This window comes from Nematolebias whitei, chromosome 20 (assembly GCF_014905685.2).
Source record: "Nematolebias whitei isolate Nwh7 chromosome 20, NemWhi1, whole genome shotgun sequence".
Classification (NCBI taxonomy): Eukaryota; Metazoa; Chordata; class Actinopteri; order Cyprinodontiformes; family Rivulidae; genus Nematolebias; species Nematolebias whitei.
This window is the reverse complement of record NC_056517.1, coordinates 7,300,807-7,318,536: the sequence shown is the minus strand read 5'-3', so window position 1 is coordinate 7,318,536 and position 17,730 is coordinate 7,300,807. Positions and strand designations below refer to the sequence as shown.

Sequence of the window (17,730 nt, the reverse complement as noted above, 5' to 3'; positions counted from 1 at the left end):
TTCTCACCCTATCAATTTTCTACATACGTACATGCATACATATGTACATCACTTGAAAATTTTAAATGGTGGTGATTGTTCTAGAATGTATTTTATCTTGACAAGGCCTAGGATAATTATTGATTGTGAATGTTTTCAACTGTTTTATTTATTTTTTTGTTGACAGCGCTAACACAGATACTAAAACAATGAAAAAGCACAAGGAACTAAGAAGGAAAATCATCTGATTTGGATGTTTGGAACAATCCATAAAACCTTATGGGTCCAGCCTAATATGAACTGAAAACTGTCAGAACCATCACATAATATTACATGTTCATAGTGAAGCACATTTTACATCTCATCATGCTAATCAAAAAAATGGCTTCTGATCCAAAAGCAACATTTTTAAGCTCGACAAAAAATTTAGAGCTGCCCACATGGGCAAATCTGACAACATCCATCCATCCATCTATCCATCCATTATCTTTACCGCTTCTTCCATTTCGGGTCATGGGGGTCACTGGTGCCCATGTGCAGTCATTACTGTGTGAGAGGTGGGGTACACCCTGGACAGGTCTCCAGTCCATCACAGGGACACAGAGAGACAAACAAGACAAACAACCATTCACTCTCTCTCTCTCACCTAGGGACAATTTAGAGTTACCAATCAGCCTAACATGCATGTTTTTGGTCTGTGGGAGGAAACCGGAGTAGCCGAAGAAAACCCACAAATGCACAGAGAGAACATGCAAACTCCACCCAGAAAGGCCCCGGGCTGGGATTTGAACCGTCTCTGAGAGGGTCCAAGACTGGCACCTCTTGCTCACTCAACTTCAAGAGGTCCAAGACTAACGCCTCACTTGATCCACTCTGGATGGTTCCTGGCCATCCTCCTGAACTTTGCTTCTGTCCTGGATGAGCCCTAGGAAGTCCACCCAAACTCTTGAGCCCCCTGACGGGACTCTCTTTGGCTCTTGACGAAGACAGTCGCTCTTATCCTCCCTCCCTCCTGCTTTTTTGCTCTCTTGTCCTGTTAATCAGAGCCACTCTTTACACTTCTTACAAATAGAAAATTATTATGGATTTGGTCAGCTGGTCCCTCAACGCAATTGATACATTTTTTCCTCCAGACGACTGGGAGCTAGAGCGCCCTCATGCCCTGAACGGACCCACACAGCTGAGTATACCATTGATTCCTGGGGAGGGGTGGAAGATGATGTGCCTATCTGTGCTGTTTGTGGAGGACGTAGAAGATGTTTACATTATTGAATTTATAACAGGGTTTCTGCTTTTTGGAATCGGCGAATACCTAGGATATTGTGAATTTATGAAATAAAGGTTGAATATGACAAATTAGGAAGATGTTGGCAGCAGTTTCAGCCATGGTAAAGCTGCCAGCCTTATGTGAAGGATTAATTAATTACCTTGACCTCTCTAAGTGGCTTTAAGAATCTGTTGGACTCCTGGCAAGGACCAATGCAGATATATTCCTGTTTTTAGTTTTCTACATTCGCCTTATAATCTAGCTGTTTTTGTTACGTTTTTTGCCATCTTACTTTAATTTGTAACAAAATAAATTAAAAAAAATCTGTATGCGTCTTTTAGGATAGTCTATTGTTGTTGCTGTTGTCCATTGTTATCATCATTCTTTGTTGAAATCAGGTCTCTCTTGTAAATGAGTTCTTGAGGCTCAGTTGGATTAACCTGTCTAAATAAAAGTTGAATGAATGAAAAATTTGTGCCTTGACCTCTCAGACTCGTATGTTTATCGAGCTTAACCGCAAGCTGGACGTGATTTCTGAGGATCGTAGGCCACTTGTGGCTCCTGGAACTCGCCGGCATGAAGGATTCAATCTTAGAGAAAACTAATCAATCACGGACCAAGTGGAATGTCCACTAAATCTGGCTGTTAGGATTCGCCATCGTGTACCAGCAGAACTTGAATGTGGCCCAAATAATTATTGTTCATCAGAATTTGACCTCCTCACTGTCCTTGGACAGGCCAACTTGTCTCAAATTGCTCCTGGAGGATACGTAAACTAGAAGCTTCAGCTTTCTGATCTCCCCTTTCCTCACGTTGTCACATCTAAAAAGGTGGCACCGCTCAAGTGGCTGCAGCTTAGTTTCCTCATGTACATCTCTCTTTTGTTAATGCACTTTGGTAACAAATCCTGTTTTAAATGTTCTATACAAATAAAATTGACTTGACTTGACTTGACGTGCCGAGAGTTTTCCAGCTGAACTATTGAGTCCTTTGATTGGATGTTTTTTATTTTTCGTTGTTTTTTTGTTTCTCCCAGGTCTGTTACCTGCCAGTTTTTGTTTATAGTTACAATTGTCCATCTGATGGTTTCTGCCCTCCTGAGTTTTTGATATTTTTTAAGGTTGTCAGGTGACGACTCACCAAGGTTCTAGGAGGATTCAGTGACTTTGTGATATTTTTATTTCGGTTTCTTTTGATTCTTTTGTTCTGATTACGTGTGTTTCAGTTTTCCCCAGTGTTTTTCCTTAGGTGGTTATGCTTCTTCCTGGCCACTCTCACCAGATCCTTCTTGTCTCCCCAGGTGTTTGCCATTGTCTGTCATTAGTGTTTCTTAGTATTTTGTGTCACTGTGTTACTTTCATGTCTGTGCTTTACATCTCCCATGACTGTCCATGTTTGGTCAGTTGTTTCCTCATGATTATCTGAGAATATTTTCTGTAAAGATTTTTTGCTGCCATGTCAACTCGTTATTTTGTTTTTTTTTCTTCATCTTACCTCTGAAAAAAACATTCCTTAAGGCTCTGGATGTTGTAGGGTTGTGTTGGCTTACGCGACTCTGCAATATTGCGTGGACATCGGGGGAAGTTCCCTTGGATTGACAGACCGGGGTGGTGGTCCCCCTATTCAAAAAGGGGGACCCTAGATTGTGTTCAAACTACAGGGGGATCACGCTCTTAAGCCTCCCTAGTAAGGTCTATTCAGGGGTTCTGGAGAGGAGGGTCCGTCGGATAGTCAAACCTCGGATTCAGGAGGAGCAGTGCGGTTTTCGTCCTGGCCGTGGAACACTGGACCAGCTCTACACTCTCAGCAGGGTCCTGGAGGGTGTGTGGGAGTTTGCCCAACCGGTCTACATGTGCTTTGTGGACTTGGAGAAGGCGTTTGACCACGTCCCTTGGGGAACACTGTGGGGGGTACTCTGGGAGTATGGGGTATCGGGCCCTTTGATATGGGCTGTTAGGTCCCTGTATGACCGGTGTCAGAGCCTGGTCCACATTGCCGGCAGTAAGTCGGGCTTGTTCCCGATGAGAGTTGGACTCCACCAAGGTTGCCCTTTGTCACCGATTTTGTTCATAACTTTTATGGACAGAATTTCTAGGCGCAGCCAAGGTGTTGAGGGGATCCATCTTGGTGGCCTTAGGATTGCTCCTCTGCTTTTTGCAGATGATGTGGTCCTATTGGCTTCATCAGATCGTGATCTACAGCTTTCGCTGGAGCGATTCGCAGCCGAGTACGACGCGGCCGGGATGAGGATCAGTTCCTCCAAATCTGAGGCCATGGTCTTGAGCTGGAAAAGGGTAGAGTGCCCTCTCCGCGTCAGGGAGGAGGTCCTGCCCCAAGTGGAGGAGTTCAAGTGTCTTGGGGTCTTGTTCGTGAATGAGGGAAAAATGGAGCGTGAGCTTGATAGGCAGATAGGTGCAGCGTCTGCAGTGAAGCGGGCGCTGTACAGGTCTGTCGGGGTGAAGAGAGAGCTGAGTCAAAAGGCGAAGCTCTCAATTTACCAATCGATCTACGTTCCCACCCTCATCTATGGTCATGAGCTTTGGGTTGTGACCGAAAGAACAAGATCTCGGATACAAATTGCCGAAATGTTTTCTCCGCAGGGTGTCTGGGCTCTCCCTTACAGATAGGGTGAGAAGCTCGATCATCCGGGAGAGACTCAGAGTAGAGCCGCTGCTTCTCCAGAGGAGCCAGTTGAGGTGGCTCAGGCATCTGTTTAGGATGCCTCCTGGACATCTCCCTGGTGAGGTGTTCCGGACACGACCCACCGGGAGGAGGCCCAGGGGAAGACCCAGGACACGCTGGAGGGACTATGTTTCTTGGCTGGCCTGGGAACGCCTCGGGGTTCCCCCAGAGGAGCTGGACCAAGTGGCTGGGGAGAGGGAAGTCTGGGCCTCCCTACTTAGGCTGCTACCCCCGTGACCCGACCCCCGATAAGTGGAAGAAAATGGATGGATGGATCTTACCTCTGAGTAGTGATGGGTAAATTAAGCTTTTCTGAAGTACTGAAGCTTGTTTCGAAAAAGGGTTCATTACTCAAAGCTTTTCAACATGCTCCCTGTTGGTGACGTGTGGCCAAAAGTATAAAGATCAGTTTGAAACCACAGCATGAAAGGATTGGCTTCATCATGGATGTCCAACCAACAGAGCTGACAGCTTTTGTTTAACATCTTGAGACATTTCTCTCAGATATCAGGATGTCATTGAGCTGCTGTGAACTTTTATTATCTTGTAGGTGAAAGAATAAAGTTATAGTTATTTAATGAATAAATAATTTTGATAAACATGTTAAAACATGTGGCATGGCATGATGCCCCTTTGCTTGTGACGACATTTGTAACCAGATTTTTAAAAAATAAATCATATCTAATTCACAACACAAAATCAATCTGGAATGACACTTTTGTTGCAGGTTTCCTGCCTCCATGACTTTATGTAACAAACCAGTTTGTTTGAGATCAGATTGTCACAAACGTACATATAGTGTTTTTCTAAAAATAAAAAATAAATCATTGGGATAAAAGAGCTTTTTGATTAATAAAATAAAAACATAAAACCCTGAATGGCTGGCTCCATGTTTTCTATATGTCGTTTGCTGGTTTGTTATATTTTGTGCAAATTGTACCACCAAAACACACCACAAATCCTACTAATGATTTACTTCCTATAGCTATGATTCAGGTACCAACGAAGAGACGCAACGTTGGCACTTTTGAAGATTTAGACATCATTGATCATGTGACTTTTGCCAAAGGAATCAAGCTCTGACATAGAGCTTCAAAAACGCTGTGTTGTTTTTTATATCTGCCCCGGAGCTTCAGTTTCAAACTAACAACCACTACCTCCGAGTCTTCACGTTGTCACGAGACTTCTGCCTCTTTTAAAAACAAATTTTATTCCACAACTTTTGGCACAGCCTGAAATTTTCTCTGCACTGTTTATATTGTTTTTAATTGATCTTAATGTTTTGCCTGTTTTATTCCTGTATGCATTTAAATGTTCTTGATTTCACATGTACAGCACTTTGTTGCAGCCGTGGTTGTTTTAAAGGGCTTCATAAATAAAGCATTATTATTATTATTATTATTATTATTATTATTATTGTCTACATCTTGTGCTCAAAAAGCCTGACGTGAAAAAAACATGACACTGCTGAAGATGTATGTTGTGTAAGTATACAAATCATATAAAATAAATGGTTCACATCTACCAACGAAAGCCCTAAATTAATATGGTATTCATGACCATGATACGGTATGTAAACTTCTGACCTTAACTTAAGTTTAGCTGTACCCAGCTGGAAGAAAAGAAGTGGAACAGTTTCCACATTGTCCTACATTTTTTAGATCACTTAATTTTAAACAGATGGACAAAATACACAGTTTGAGGAACTATTCAAAGCGCATAGTCACGTGACCCAAAAATACATATAAGGCAAGCAAAAGCACCTTGAGGTCATTGCTTCCCACCACAACGCTGATCTCAGCCAGATCTTTAAGTAAGGATGACATCATTTCAGTGACCCGTTTTTTCTGGTGGTTGGTTATCTCTTTCAGCTTCTGAAGCTCAGAGTCAATGGAGGCCAAACAGCTCTGAAAATGGATGACAACACACATTGCACAGTGACCATGTCTCAAAAGCATCACCTTACTGACAAAGTTTTGTTCATACTGAGCTTAAATTTTCTTACAGACTTTTGGTTCAGTTCCTCGCTGAGAGCCTCAAACTCTTTTGTTTTGTCCTCAACTTCCTGACTTTTCTGGTCGTAGTTGACAGCCAGCTCCTCCAAAGCCTGCAGCACCTCCTTCACCTCCTCCTTGGAGGCTTCGTTCTCAGCAAGCATCCTGTTCAGCTCTGTCTGTAGGGTGTTATGGTCATGGCAAGAGGAGGATAATAGCTGGTGGGGGGAATTAGAACATAAAGTATGGATAAGGTTTACAAGGAAATGAAAATAACAGAAAGTACATAACACAATTCTGTGCTGCAAAAATGTTCCATATTTCCCTTAGTTGGAGGCTAAAATGAGACTAGTAATAGTCAGGTGTAAGACTGTGTCTGTGCTGACAGAACTGAGGCCAAAAAGAGTGGATTAGGAGAGGAGAGGTCAATGAAATGATTTGTCACCTCCTCCTGGTCCAGCATCTGTTGCTTTAACTTCTCGACTAGCTGATATTGCTGATTAATCTCATCGTCCTGGATGGAGGATATAATGGGAGAAAAAACAAGAAGAAACCAAACAATTATCTCCACACACTGAACGTTACTGAACAGAAGACGTGTGTACCATCTACTGTCTCAAAAGATAAACTACGCAGAAGAACATACACGCACATGAAGCATTATAAAGCAGAATGAGGGTTCTTAATTCAATTTTTAACAGCACAAATTTCTAATACCATGCTTCAGCATACCCATAAATTACAATATTAATATAAAAAACTAGATAATGCAAAAAAACTAAACATTTTATTGTATATTCAAATATTAAAATCTGAGCTTTTTGCCTGAATTGACTTGCGATCATTAGACATTACCACTGTGACTTTTTTTCTGTAATTTGTGGAAAACTACATGTACTAACAAATATATCATTCTGCAGTCATCATGTGCAATGGGCCACCAGTGTTTCAGAATGGACAAATGTAAAGTCACACAAGATTCATATTAAAGTAATATTGTTTCGCAATATAGACTTTTAGAATTTTTCAGTGGTACTAAAACGTTTTCCAGATCTCTGACTTGTTCCGTTTTTAATTGACACAGGAAAAAAGTAGGTAAACATGTTTGTTACTGTTGGTAATGGCGTGACTTGGATGGTATTATTCTATTTTTTTTTTTACAAAGTAAATCAATTAACTAAATATTTGATTTCAACTACTTGCAACCCGTAGCAGTAAATTCACTTTCTAGCAAGCTTGGTCTACTTTATCACCAAGTGCAAAGGTGTGAAAAGGAGTCACCTTGTCATCCATTTCTTTGTAGAGTTTGGCCATTTCTGTCTCATAGTGCTCCTTCTCTGTATATTTCAGATTGACTCCAGTCATGGTGCTGAGAGGTGTGTTGGGCGCCGTCTTTTCATTGTTAAGGGTGCTGTCCAGAGCCAGCACCTCAGCTTTAGCCTTTTCTTTGTCAAACTGCTCCTCCACTGGAACATTCTCTCCTGCAGGGGAGAGCAGAGAAGTGGTGAGATGGGAGATCCATGCTTTCTAAGTGTTTTGCTTAAAATGTTAATGTGAAATGTTAAAATTTCTCATGTGCTTATTTGATTAAGGTGTCTATACTAGATAAATGAATATAATGAAAACATATACAGTAGTCCCTTGCTACTTCGCAGTTTGTTTTTCACGGATTTGTTCTATCACGGTTTTTCAAAGTGAGACTGGACATGACACACAATTAGCTGATTGATAGATGGGCCAAAGATCGGCATGAAATTTATTATTTAAAATAAATTATTTTAAATGATTTAGCACCTGTGTGCAGCCCACAGCTGTGGGAGAAGCTTCCTCCTGCAGCTGATCAGCTGATCTCTGTGCAAAGCGGAGAAGTGGGCTTGGCCAAGAGAGCAGCCAGAGGCAGGGAGCTGAAATCATGACATTCTGTGCTTTTTTTTAGAGTTTTTAGAGTTTAGAAACATTGTTTAGAATATTGCAAAAGTGTGGGAAGGGTTTGAGATGCGTTAATATACATCACTTATCGAGGAGCTTCAGGGTATGGATCCCCCCTGATAAACGAGGGACTACTGTACTCTTATATCTAATCTGAGTATAAAGTTAACTATTCAATTCAATAATTCAGTTTATTTATTTAGCACCAAGTTGTCTCAGAACACTGTGCAAAAACATTCACATACTTACAGTAAAAAAAAAAAAAAGTAAAAGTAAAAGTAAAAGTTATCTATTTAAGGAAAGAAACCTCAATAAATAAACGACTAAGTATAATATTTTTGTCTCATTTGTTTAACTGGGTTCTCTTTATCTACTTTTAGGATTTGTGTGAAAGTCTGATGATATTTTAGGTCATATTTATGCAGAAATATAGAAAATTCTACAGGGTTCACAAACTTTCAAGCACCACTGTTAGGAATGTGCGATATGGCATAACATTAATATCACAATATGTATTGTAAAGGGTGGTGATAACGATATATATCACGATATGTTTCTTGTATAAAACTTGCAATAGGAATGAAAAAAGCATAGGGTGTCCTTTTGCCATCATTTATTTTGAAAACTGCTATACCACAAAATAATCTCAATTAAGAAAATTCCACCACTAGGTCCAAAGAGTTTTAAAATAATAAACAAATCAAGTATTAGGTTTCTTTCTTGTAGTGCAAAATATATCAAATGTAGATTTAGCCATATAAACACTTAACCCTCCAACCCTCTAGTGGGCGTCTCCTTCCGTTTTAAGGAGAGCTGACACAAAATGGCGACCAGTTTCCTCTATGGCTTTGACCAGAGGGTCTTGCAGTAAAATCACACAACACAGCGTTCTTTTCACAGATCAGAGAGCAGGTTTCTGTAAAGCTGACCAACACTTACTTTAACTTTCGACAGGAAAAAAAAAACCTTTCGATAGAACACAGCATTTTGTGCATGCGTCCAAATATGGCAACACTACAACAAGCCGGCCAAAGTTAGCTCGTAGCTTCGCTATTTAGCTCTCGAAGAAAAGACTTTAACACCACTTACGCACAGTTTTCAACTAAAACAAGTAACGATTAAATCTGACAACTCTGATTTTACATCAGACACAGCATTACTGCAGTTAGCTGGTAGAAGACAGATCTCTATCGTAGGCTAAATGTCTATCGTTTCTACTGTGTACCGTATATATCACCACTGTATCTATGGAAGCCAGCAGATTGCAATCAATCGTCCCTCCGTTGCATTCACCCATCCTGAGCAAGAGCAAAAGCAACAGTGAAAATGAAAACTTCCTTTTAACAGGAAGAAACCTGCAGAAGAACAAGGCTTGGGACGAGCGGCCAGATGCCTCGAATGGCTGAGTTTGAGAGAACAGGACAGAGAAACAGACAAACACTGAATGGCAGGTCGAGGTGTACTTTCTATTGAAGGTAAAATAATAATACATTTTAAAAAACAGTTACGGATATAAATAATCACTAATACAAACAGGTGGAGTAGAGCAAGTAAAGACAGCAGCAGAGTGAAGAAATGTGGTTAACTTTTCCTCCAGCAGTCTAAGCCTATAGCAGCATAACTAAGGGATTGCTCAGGAAACCCAAGTTGACACTAACTCTAGGATTTATCAAAGAAAGAAAGACGCCTCACAGACAGAAACTGGAAGTTGGTTCCGCAAGTACCAACTGAAAGCTCCATTCTACATTTGGAAACTCTAGGAACCACAAGTAAACCTGCAGTCTGAGAGCGATGTGGTCTGTTAGGAAAATATGGAGCAATAAGATCTGTAATATAAGATGAAACTAACTGCACGTATTTATGGTGAACTTGCATCATTAATCTTCATGCTATTTTTAATTCAGTCTAAATATTTTTTGTTGAGATTGAATCTAGGACCCATTGCTGATCAAGTTATAACATAAAGAGAAAATAAAATAAATAAAATTGTGTGACTAAATTAACAATTTTTTTCATCTTTCTTTCTTTTTCATTTCGCAATAATCAGAACTAGGGCATGACAGCCAGATTATAACTGCAATGTTTAGTGTCACTACTACCTTAGTAATGAATTAACATGCATCACTCTCATCTGCCTCTGTATTATTGACCACCTAAGAAGTAATTCAGCGTCACAGATAAGATGAAAAAATCTGAGGGGGTGTTGGAGCCCTTTACCACTCCTCCATCGGTTGAGCTCATTCTCCAGCCAAGTGATGGTGTTTCTCAGTGACTTGTTTTTTTCCTTCTCTTTTTCCCACTTGTTCTTCCACTGCTCCGCAGTCAGTTCCACATTCAGACACACTGTGTTCTTGATGGTCTTTGCTCTGTTGAGTAAAATGAAACAAATCTATGAAAATTATTTAGGTTGGGCCCCTCTTCACATTGGATGATAATCCCAATTTCTCCTCTTCTGACCTACACAATTAGTTGAATTTAGCAAATTTGAAAAAAAAAACCACCCATTTTTCAGTATCAAGACATGCATGACACTTCTTTGCTTTTAGTATTCACTAAATAGCTTTCCCATGTCAGTGTCCTGAGATGACTTCTGTTGTGACTTGGCGCTATATAAATAAACTGAACTGAATGTTATTTTCTGCATCCTGAAATACTCTTCTGCACTCTCACCTGACTCCAAACACCTGCCCTGGCCTGACTCTCTTGAACAGGATTTGGCTAGGTACCATGTCTGCACTAGGCTGTTTTCATGAGTCACAGTCACTGTAATACTGCAGACATGAGGCCAGCATGGCCAGTCTTGCTTGAATTTATCCAGAATCAAGCACTGTGGGTGTGTATAGACCCCACATCATGGTTACATTGCCATCATCACCATGCTTCATTAAGAAGCCCTACATACACTACTACGACAGTTTTGCTACAGAAGCTGTGCATTATCAAACCCTCAATTATCTGTCATGTATCATGGGTAACGGGGAACATACCACATCATTTATAACCATCTGAAGACCCCACTAACACCTTGTAAAGACCATCTTGTTTTCAAGGTTCAAGGTGACTTTATTGTCTTTCGCATCACATGTGGCACATGAAGTGGAACAAAACTGTGTACTCAAGGTCCCAGTTACACCCAACAATAGCAATAATATAAAGTATATTAAAAAATACAGTATGCACATACAAACTCGTACAGACATGTATGAAAACATATGTAGTGACACATAAAATGCACGTGAATTGTCTAAGGGGCCCTTCCATGGTCACTGAGAAGAGAACAGTGTCAGATTAGCATATTAACAGTTCCTGTTTAAAATGTGCTATTTAAATAAACCTGACTTGAATATTAATTCAGAGCAACTTGTGATGATTCTTCAGGTCATCATGGTGCAGACCATTACACGTGTCCATAAATAGACATCACCAACAGAATTATTGGGGAGTGTTTTGGGGATCACACCGATCAAATACCAAACGGGTATTTCACAGTTGTTCCTGAGCCATGCCACGCCACGCTAGTCATATTGGACAGCCTCGTCCATATGATGCTCTGATAAATTCCCCTACATCGTGGCTGAAACACTCAGCTGATGTGCAGCGACCCGTCTCTTGATTCGCCTCCAGGTTCCTGAGTGTCTCTGTTGGAAATGACTCGGCATTAGAAGTGCAATTTAAACTACTAAAGGAGACCAGTGTTGTAACGAGCTGCTGATCAACGGTGAGCAGCGGAGCACCAGACATTTTGCTGCATCAGCATCATTTTCTAACACGCAGAGATTAGAATTTACACGTGCAACACATATTTGCACCTATTTTACATATTTAAATAGAGGTGTCTCAAGGGAGGCATTTCATGTGCATTCAGTTCCACGTTTGTTGGGATGTATGAAGCAAAGCTGAGCATGTGCACAGTTTGATAAGTCTGAATATCTTAGTGCGCTCGTGCTTTTTTCATTTTGTTCCTATGCCACTTTTCAGTAGGAAAACTGTGATTTGAACTTTGACACATGAAGCCCCTGGTGAAGTAAAGTTCATATTCAAAACACAGACGTCCAGAAGTCATTCTGTTTGTCACCTCATCGGAAAGAGGCTGATCTTTTTGAAAGTGTTCCTGTCTGTGTACCTCTGTCCAAACAGCAATGTAGACCTGGTCTCTGAATCATTGAAAGAGGAAGGTGAGCAGCAGATGACCATGGTGGTCCGACAGTTCCCTCCCAGGGAGTCCTGAAGGATCCTCGTCATTTTACTGTCTCTGTATGGCACGTAGCTCTGACAAAGAACACAAACCAAAAAATATCAGCCTTATTTCAAACACTCAAACGTGAAGACGGATCACAAAATCCTAACTCTGCCAAAACAGTCATATTGTGGGTTTCCTACCTTGTACAGTGTTGATAACAATCCTGCTCAGGAAAGGTTCATTACTGGAGGTAAAATATGTAGGCGCTTTATTAACTTTGTGAATGTGCTGTGTATTGTCATCATTATATGACCCCATTCTTTGGCAATATTTGTGCTCTGCATTTGACCCATCACACGTGCAGCTGTTTGGGGCGGCGGGCAGCAGGGTAGTTGCCCGGGGAGTAGTGAGGGAATAGATGTTTTGCTCAAGGACATGTGACACATGTGCATGGTAGGGGTTAAACGACTACATGTTTTATTCCACTTTAACGACTAGTCGATGACGTCATAGGAACTCGACACTATATCATATTTGAATTTTTTTTTTTTTAAATATAAGCAAAAAAACACAATTTACTATTTGAAATAAATAAGAACAAAACACCAGGCGTATATTTATGCTACCATTTATCATATACTGCAAATAAGTCAAAGGAAAACTATTATCAAGCTGAAAAAATGAAAGAAACGTGTGGCACGTAAAAGATAAGGCTAAGAACAGCGGAGCGGGTGGTGATGGAGTCCACCCCCACCCGCTCCGCTGTTCTTAGTTTTATTTGATTTAATCCACCACCGTGGATTGGGTGGAATAGGGTTGGGAACAGTGTGTGTGTGTGTGTGTGTGTGTGGGGTGGGGGGGGTTGTGACTAGTCGCTGTGAAATATCAAACCTCGAGAGATGCCCAGAATCGACTAGTCGATTAATCCACTTTTCTATTCAACACCTGATGGCAGGGAGTCGAAAATGTGATTTCCAGTGTGACTGTGGCTGCCCTACCACGACGCCACAATCGCCCCATAGAAAAGGCAGTGAACATTTATGCTGTCACTTATTTTACTTTAATTTTTATTTACATTTAATAGGAGTCACGCTGTAGAAATTTGATTTAACTTTGACATTGAAGATTTTTTTTAATTTTTTTTAGTTAAAATCACCAATTTATGTTGACAATGACTGATTCACGACAATGAAAGCATTAAACCGTTAAAGACACTTCCAGTTTGTCTCAGTTAGGACGAAGTGATACTCATGCCAGGCCGACACTGCAAATAAGTTGTTCTTAATGTCTCGCCTGTCAAACTAAAGGTTAAATTAATAAATAAATAAATAAACAGTTTAATAAACAATTCAGTGCTTTGATATTTTGTTCAGAAATACTCTGTATTTTCATCGTAATAAGTTACACCTGTCGTGAATGGAAAACATGTTTTTTGTTCCAAATCCACACAAGAAATGTGCAAAACATGTTTTTCCTGTACTTCACATGTTGCATGTTTGCTCACTATATTTATGTTAGACACCTGTTACTTTACCATATATTGTCATATTTGCAAACATGTTGAACAAGTGAACTTTATGTAGTGTTGTGTGGTTGGACGGAGCAGTGCTGGGAGCCGCCTCACCGAGCCCTCCGCCAGAGCTGAGATCACGTTACCCAATGACGACAAGGACTTGTTGATCATCTTTGCTTCATCCAGAACTGTGCCCTCTGCTCCAGTTTTACCCACCTTTGAATCACAAACACAGGACATTTTTATAAAGGTACATAAAGTATAAGTTTGTAAAAAAGGTTTTTAATATAGCAACAAAAAAAACAACATTTTCTTGACATGATAGAATCAGTAGTCAACCTGGCATGACTTATCAAAATGCAGTGGATTAGAACAAAAAGTGAAAATGATGATAATTACATGAAAATACAGAACAAAATAATGTAAAAACGTGATGTTTTAATGACAATAGCACTGCTCGCACATTAGGAGCAGTAGGAGTTCAAGTAAGTCATTAAGCTTAGGACCTACAAGGAAGTGCAGAGTCGCCTTTTTCTTCTGACAAGACTCAGGTCTTTTAACATCTGCAGGACCATGCTGCAGATGTTTTACCACCTAGTGGTCTCCAGCTCTTCTACGCTGTGGTGTGCTGGAAAGAAGAAAGCTGATGCCAACAGACTCAATAAGCTCATCAAGAGAGCTGGCTCTGTTCTGGGAGTGGACCTGCAGTCTCTGACGGAGGTGTCTGAGCAGAGGATGCTGAGGACGCCTTGGACAGGTCTCCAGTCCATCACAGGGACATAGAGACAAACAACCAATGGCTCTCTCTCACTCACACCTAGAGACAATTTAGAGTTACCAATCAGCCTAACATGCATGTTTTTGGTCTGTGCAAGGAAACCGGAGTACCCGGAGAAAACTCACGCATGCACAGAGAGATGCAAACTCCACCCAGAAAGGCCAGTATTTGAACCGGCAACCTTCTTGCTGACAGGCAGCAGTTCTATAAGCCAAACTCTACAAAACCTATAGTTTTATATAAATCCCAGTTTGTAAAGCAACAAAATAAAAACTCCTTGAATAAGTTTGCAACTCTGTAACTATCCATCCATCCATCCATTATCTTTACCCGCTTATTCCATTTTGGGTCACGGGGGTCGCTGGTGCCCATGTCCAGCAATCACTGTGCGAGGGGCGGGGTACACCCTGGACGGGTCTCCAGTCCATCACAGGGACACATAGAGACAAACAACCATTCACTCTCTCACTCACACCTAGGGACAATTTAGAGTTACCAATCAGCCTAACATGCATGTTTTTGGACTGTGGGAGGAAACCGGAGCACCCAGAGAAAACGCACACATGCACGGAGAGAACATGCAAACTCCACCCAGAAAGGCCAGTATTTGAACCGGCAACCTTCTTGCTGATAGGCAGCAGTTCTATAAGCCAAACTCTACAAAACCCATAGTTTTATATAAATCACAGTTTGTAAAGCAACAAAATAAAAAGGCCTTGAATAAGTTTGCAACTCTGTAACTAATTACACAACAATAAAATGTATGAATAAACAATCTTGAATACATATTCATAGCTCCACTGCAAATAATAAAAGGTGAAAGAAATGATCTTAGAGACGACGCGGGTTGAAACAGTGAGGAAGAAAGTGAGTGAAAAGGAGCAAGATGTCTCACCTTTTCACTGCCAGCTAGATCGACGAGGTACAGCTTGCCAGTGAGTTTCTGCTCAGTCTGTGTGTTTTCCTGCTTGATGTTGATGAGGAAGATGCTGTGACTCCTGGAGCTGTGCTCATTCATGTCTGAGTTCGAAAGAAAATCAAGGTTGCACACGCACACAATGAACATGAAAGGAACATTCTGGTCATTGTTGAAACGATGTTCTTTCATTTGTTGCCTGTAGTTCGTAACATATCAGCTGTGACAACTATCTCTGAACACTTGTTGCAGTCAGCTTCTTTTCATATCCACGTGTGATGACCAAAGCTGCAATTGTACTAAACGGTGAAAATTTGACTTAAATAGATAGTCTGGTTATTTTTGAAATGATGTTCTGCTTAATAGTTAAAACAAGCTTGTACCTTATCAGCTGCAACATCAGTCTTATAGCAAGAAAGGAGAAAATGCAAAAGTATTTGTTCAGGTTAGGTTAATGATTCATAGACGGTCCATGCTCAGCACGTTTTATTGTTTCAGGCTAATTAAACAACTGTTTTCAAAAACACCATGCCAGTGTAAAATAAAACAGCTAATAATTAACATCTAGTCTTCTGCATTACACTATTTGTTTAGTTCTTGGGTGGAAATCCAGGGGTGGGGGCAGGGATGATGTGGTTGGGTGGCTCGGGACCATCCCAGTTTTGGAAAACTGGAGACTGTCCCCTCAAATAAATCACTTGTGAAAACTATAATTTTGAGCAACATAAAGAAAAGCACATCCATCATTTTTATAGGTAATATAATGGATTTACAGGGGGTGCTTGAACATTTGTGAACTCTTAATCATTTTCTATATTTCTGCATAAATTCGATCTAAAACATCTTCAGATTTTCACACAAGTCCTAAAAGTAGATTCAGAGAACCCAGTTTAACAAATGAGACAAAATATTATACTTGGTCATTTATTTATTGAGGAAAATGATCCAATATCACTTACTGTATTTGTGAGTGGTAAAAGTATGTAGGATGATGAGAATGAGAATTCATTGTCCCATCAATGATGGCAAGCCGTCCGGGCCCAGATGCAGCAAAACAGAACCAAACCATGATACTACCACTACCATGTTTCACAGATGGGATCAGGTTCTTGTGCAGGAATGCAGAGTTTTCATTTCTCCAAACATAACTCTTTTCATTTAAACCAAAAAGTTTATTTTGGTCTCATCTTTCCACAAAACATTCTTCCAACAGTCTTCTGGTTCGACCACGTGATCTTTATCAAACTGCAGACGAGCATGAATGTTCTTTGTGAGAGCAGCCAGTTCAACCCTGCCATGAACCACCACGGTTGTTCAGAGTTCTGATGGTGGACTCATGAACATCAACATCAGTCAATGTGAGAGAGACCTTCAGATGTTAGAAGTTACCCTGGGGACCTTTGTGACCTCTTCGACTATTCCACACCTTGATCTTGGAGTGATCTTTGTTGGTCCATCACTCCTGGGGAGGGTAATGGTCCAGAATTTCCTCCATTTGTTCACAATCTGTGTGACTGTGGATTGGTGGAGTCCAAACTCTTTACAGATGTTTGTAATCTTCTCCAGCCTGATGAGCATCAACAACTCTTTTTCTGAGCTCCTCAGAATCTCATTTGTTCCTGACATGATCCACAAACATGTTGTGAAGATCAGACTTTGATAGATCCTGTTCTTTAACTCAAACAGGGTGTCCTCTCACACCTGACCATCATCCATTGATTGAAAACACATGACTCTAATTTCACCTTCAAATTAACTGATAATCCCAGAAGTTCACATACTTTTACCATCACAAATACGTAATATTGAATCATTTTCCTCAATAAATAAATGACCAAGTATAATATTTTTATCTCATTTGTTAAACTGGGTTCTCTTGATCTACTTTTAGGACTTGTGTGAAAATCTGAAGATGTTTTGCCTCATATTTATGCAGAAATATAGAAAATTATAAAGGATTCACAAACTGTTAAACACCACTGTACGCCTCTCAAAAATGTTGCGCCCCCCCCCCCCCCCCCCGCGCTGTTTTCTCATCTGAACAACATTTGTGTTATTATGCAAATGTATGAGTTGAACATTCACCTAATTTATGCCAATGGTTCTCAGAGGCTGCTCTATAATCTGTCCAAATGTTTACTCAGTCTTGGTGAACGTCTAAATTCAGCTGCCTCAGCAGAATCCATCACAATCAAACTGTCAGCAGACAGACATCTGTAAAGTAAGCCTGAAAAACAATAAGGAAACAGCAGCATTGTTCAGTTAGCTGTTAGCCTTGCTGCATAAAGACCTGGGCCTTTGTTGCCATACTCCATCTTCAGTGACTGATGTCATGGCTGATAAGGTACTTACTGATTATTTCTTGATGGACATCCCTTCATAAATGACTAGACTACCCAAGCTTTTTAGTCTTACTATATTATATATATATATATATATATATATATATATATATATATATATATATATATATATATATATAAATTAAACAT

The 17,730-nt window shown here is 40.3% G+C and overlaps 1 protein-coding gene across 1 annotated transcript in view; it reads right to left on the bottom strand.

Annotated features, from left to right (window-relative positions):
- Positions 1-17,730, bottom strand: part of LOC119426823 (kinesin-1 heavy chain-like) — a 34,320-nt gene that overhangs the window by 7,823 nt on the left and 8,767 nt on the right. Inside the window, exons 8-15 of the mRNA XM_037694405.1 lie at positions 15,218-15,342; positions 13,656-13,760; positions 11,975-12,120; positions 10,069-10,217; positions 7,204-7,403; positions 6,368-6,436; positions 5,934-6,140; positions 5,692-5,835 (exon numbers count right to left, since the gene is read on the bottom strand). Of these exons, the coding sequence (XP_037550333.1) occupies positions 5,692-5,835; positions 5,934-6,140; positions 6,368-6,436; positions 7,204-7,403; positions 10,069-10,217; positions 11,975-12,120; positions 13,656-13,760; positions 15,218-15,342 (1,145 nt within the window). The remainder of the gene's footprint in view (positions 1-5,691; positions 5,836-5,933; positions 6,141-6,367; positions 6,437-7,203; positions 7,404-10,068; positions 10,218-11,974; positions 12,121-13,655; positions 13,761-15,217; positions 15,343-17,730) is intronic.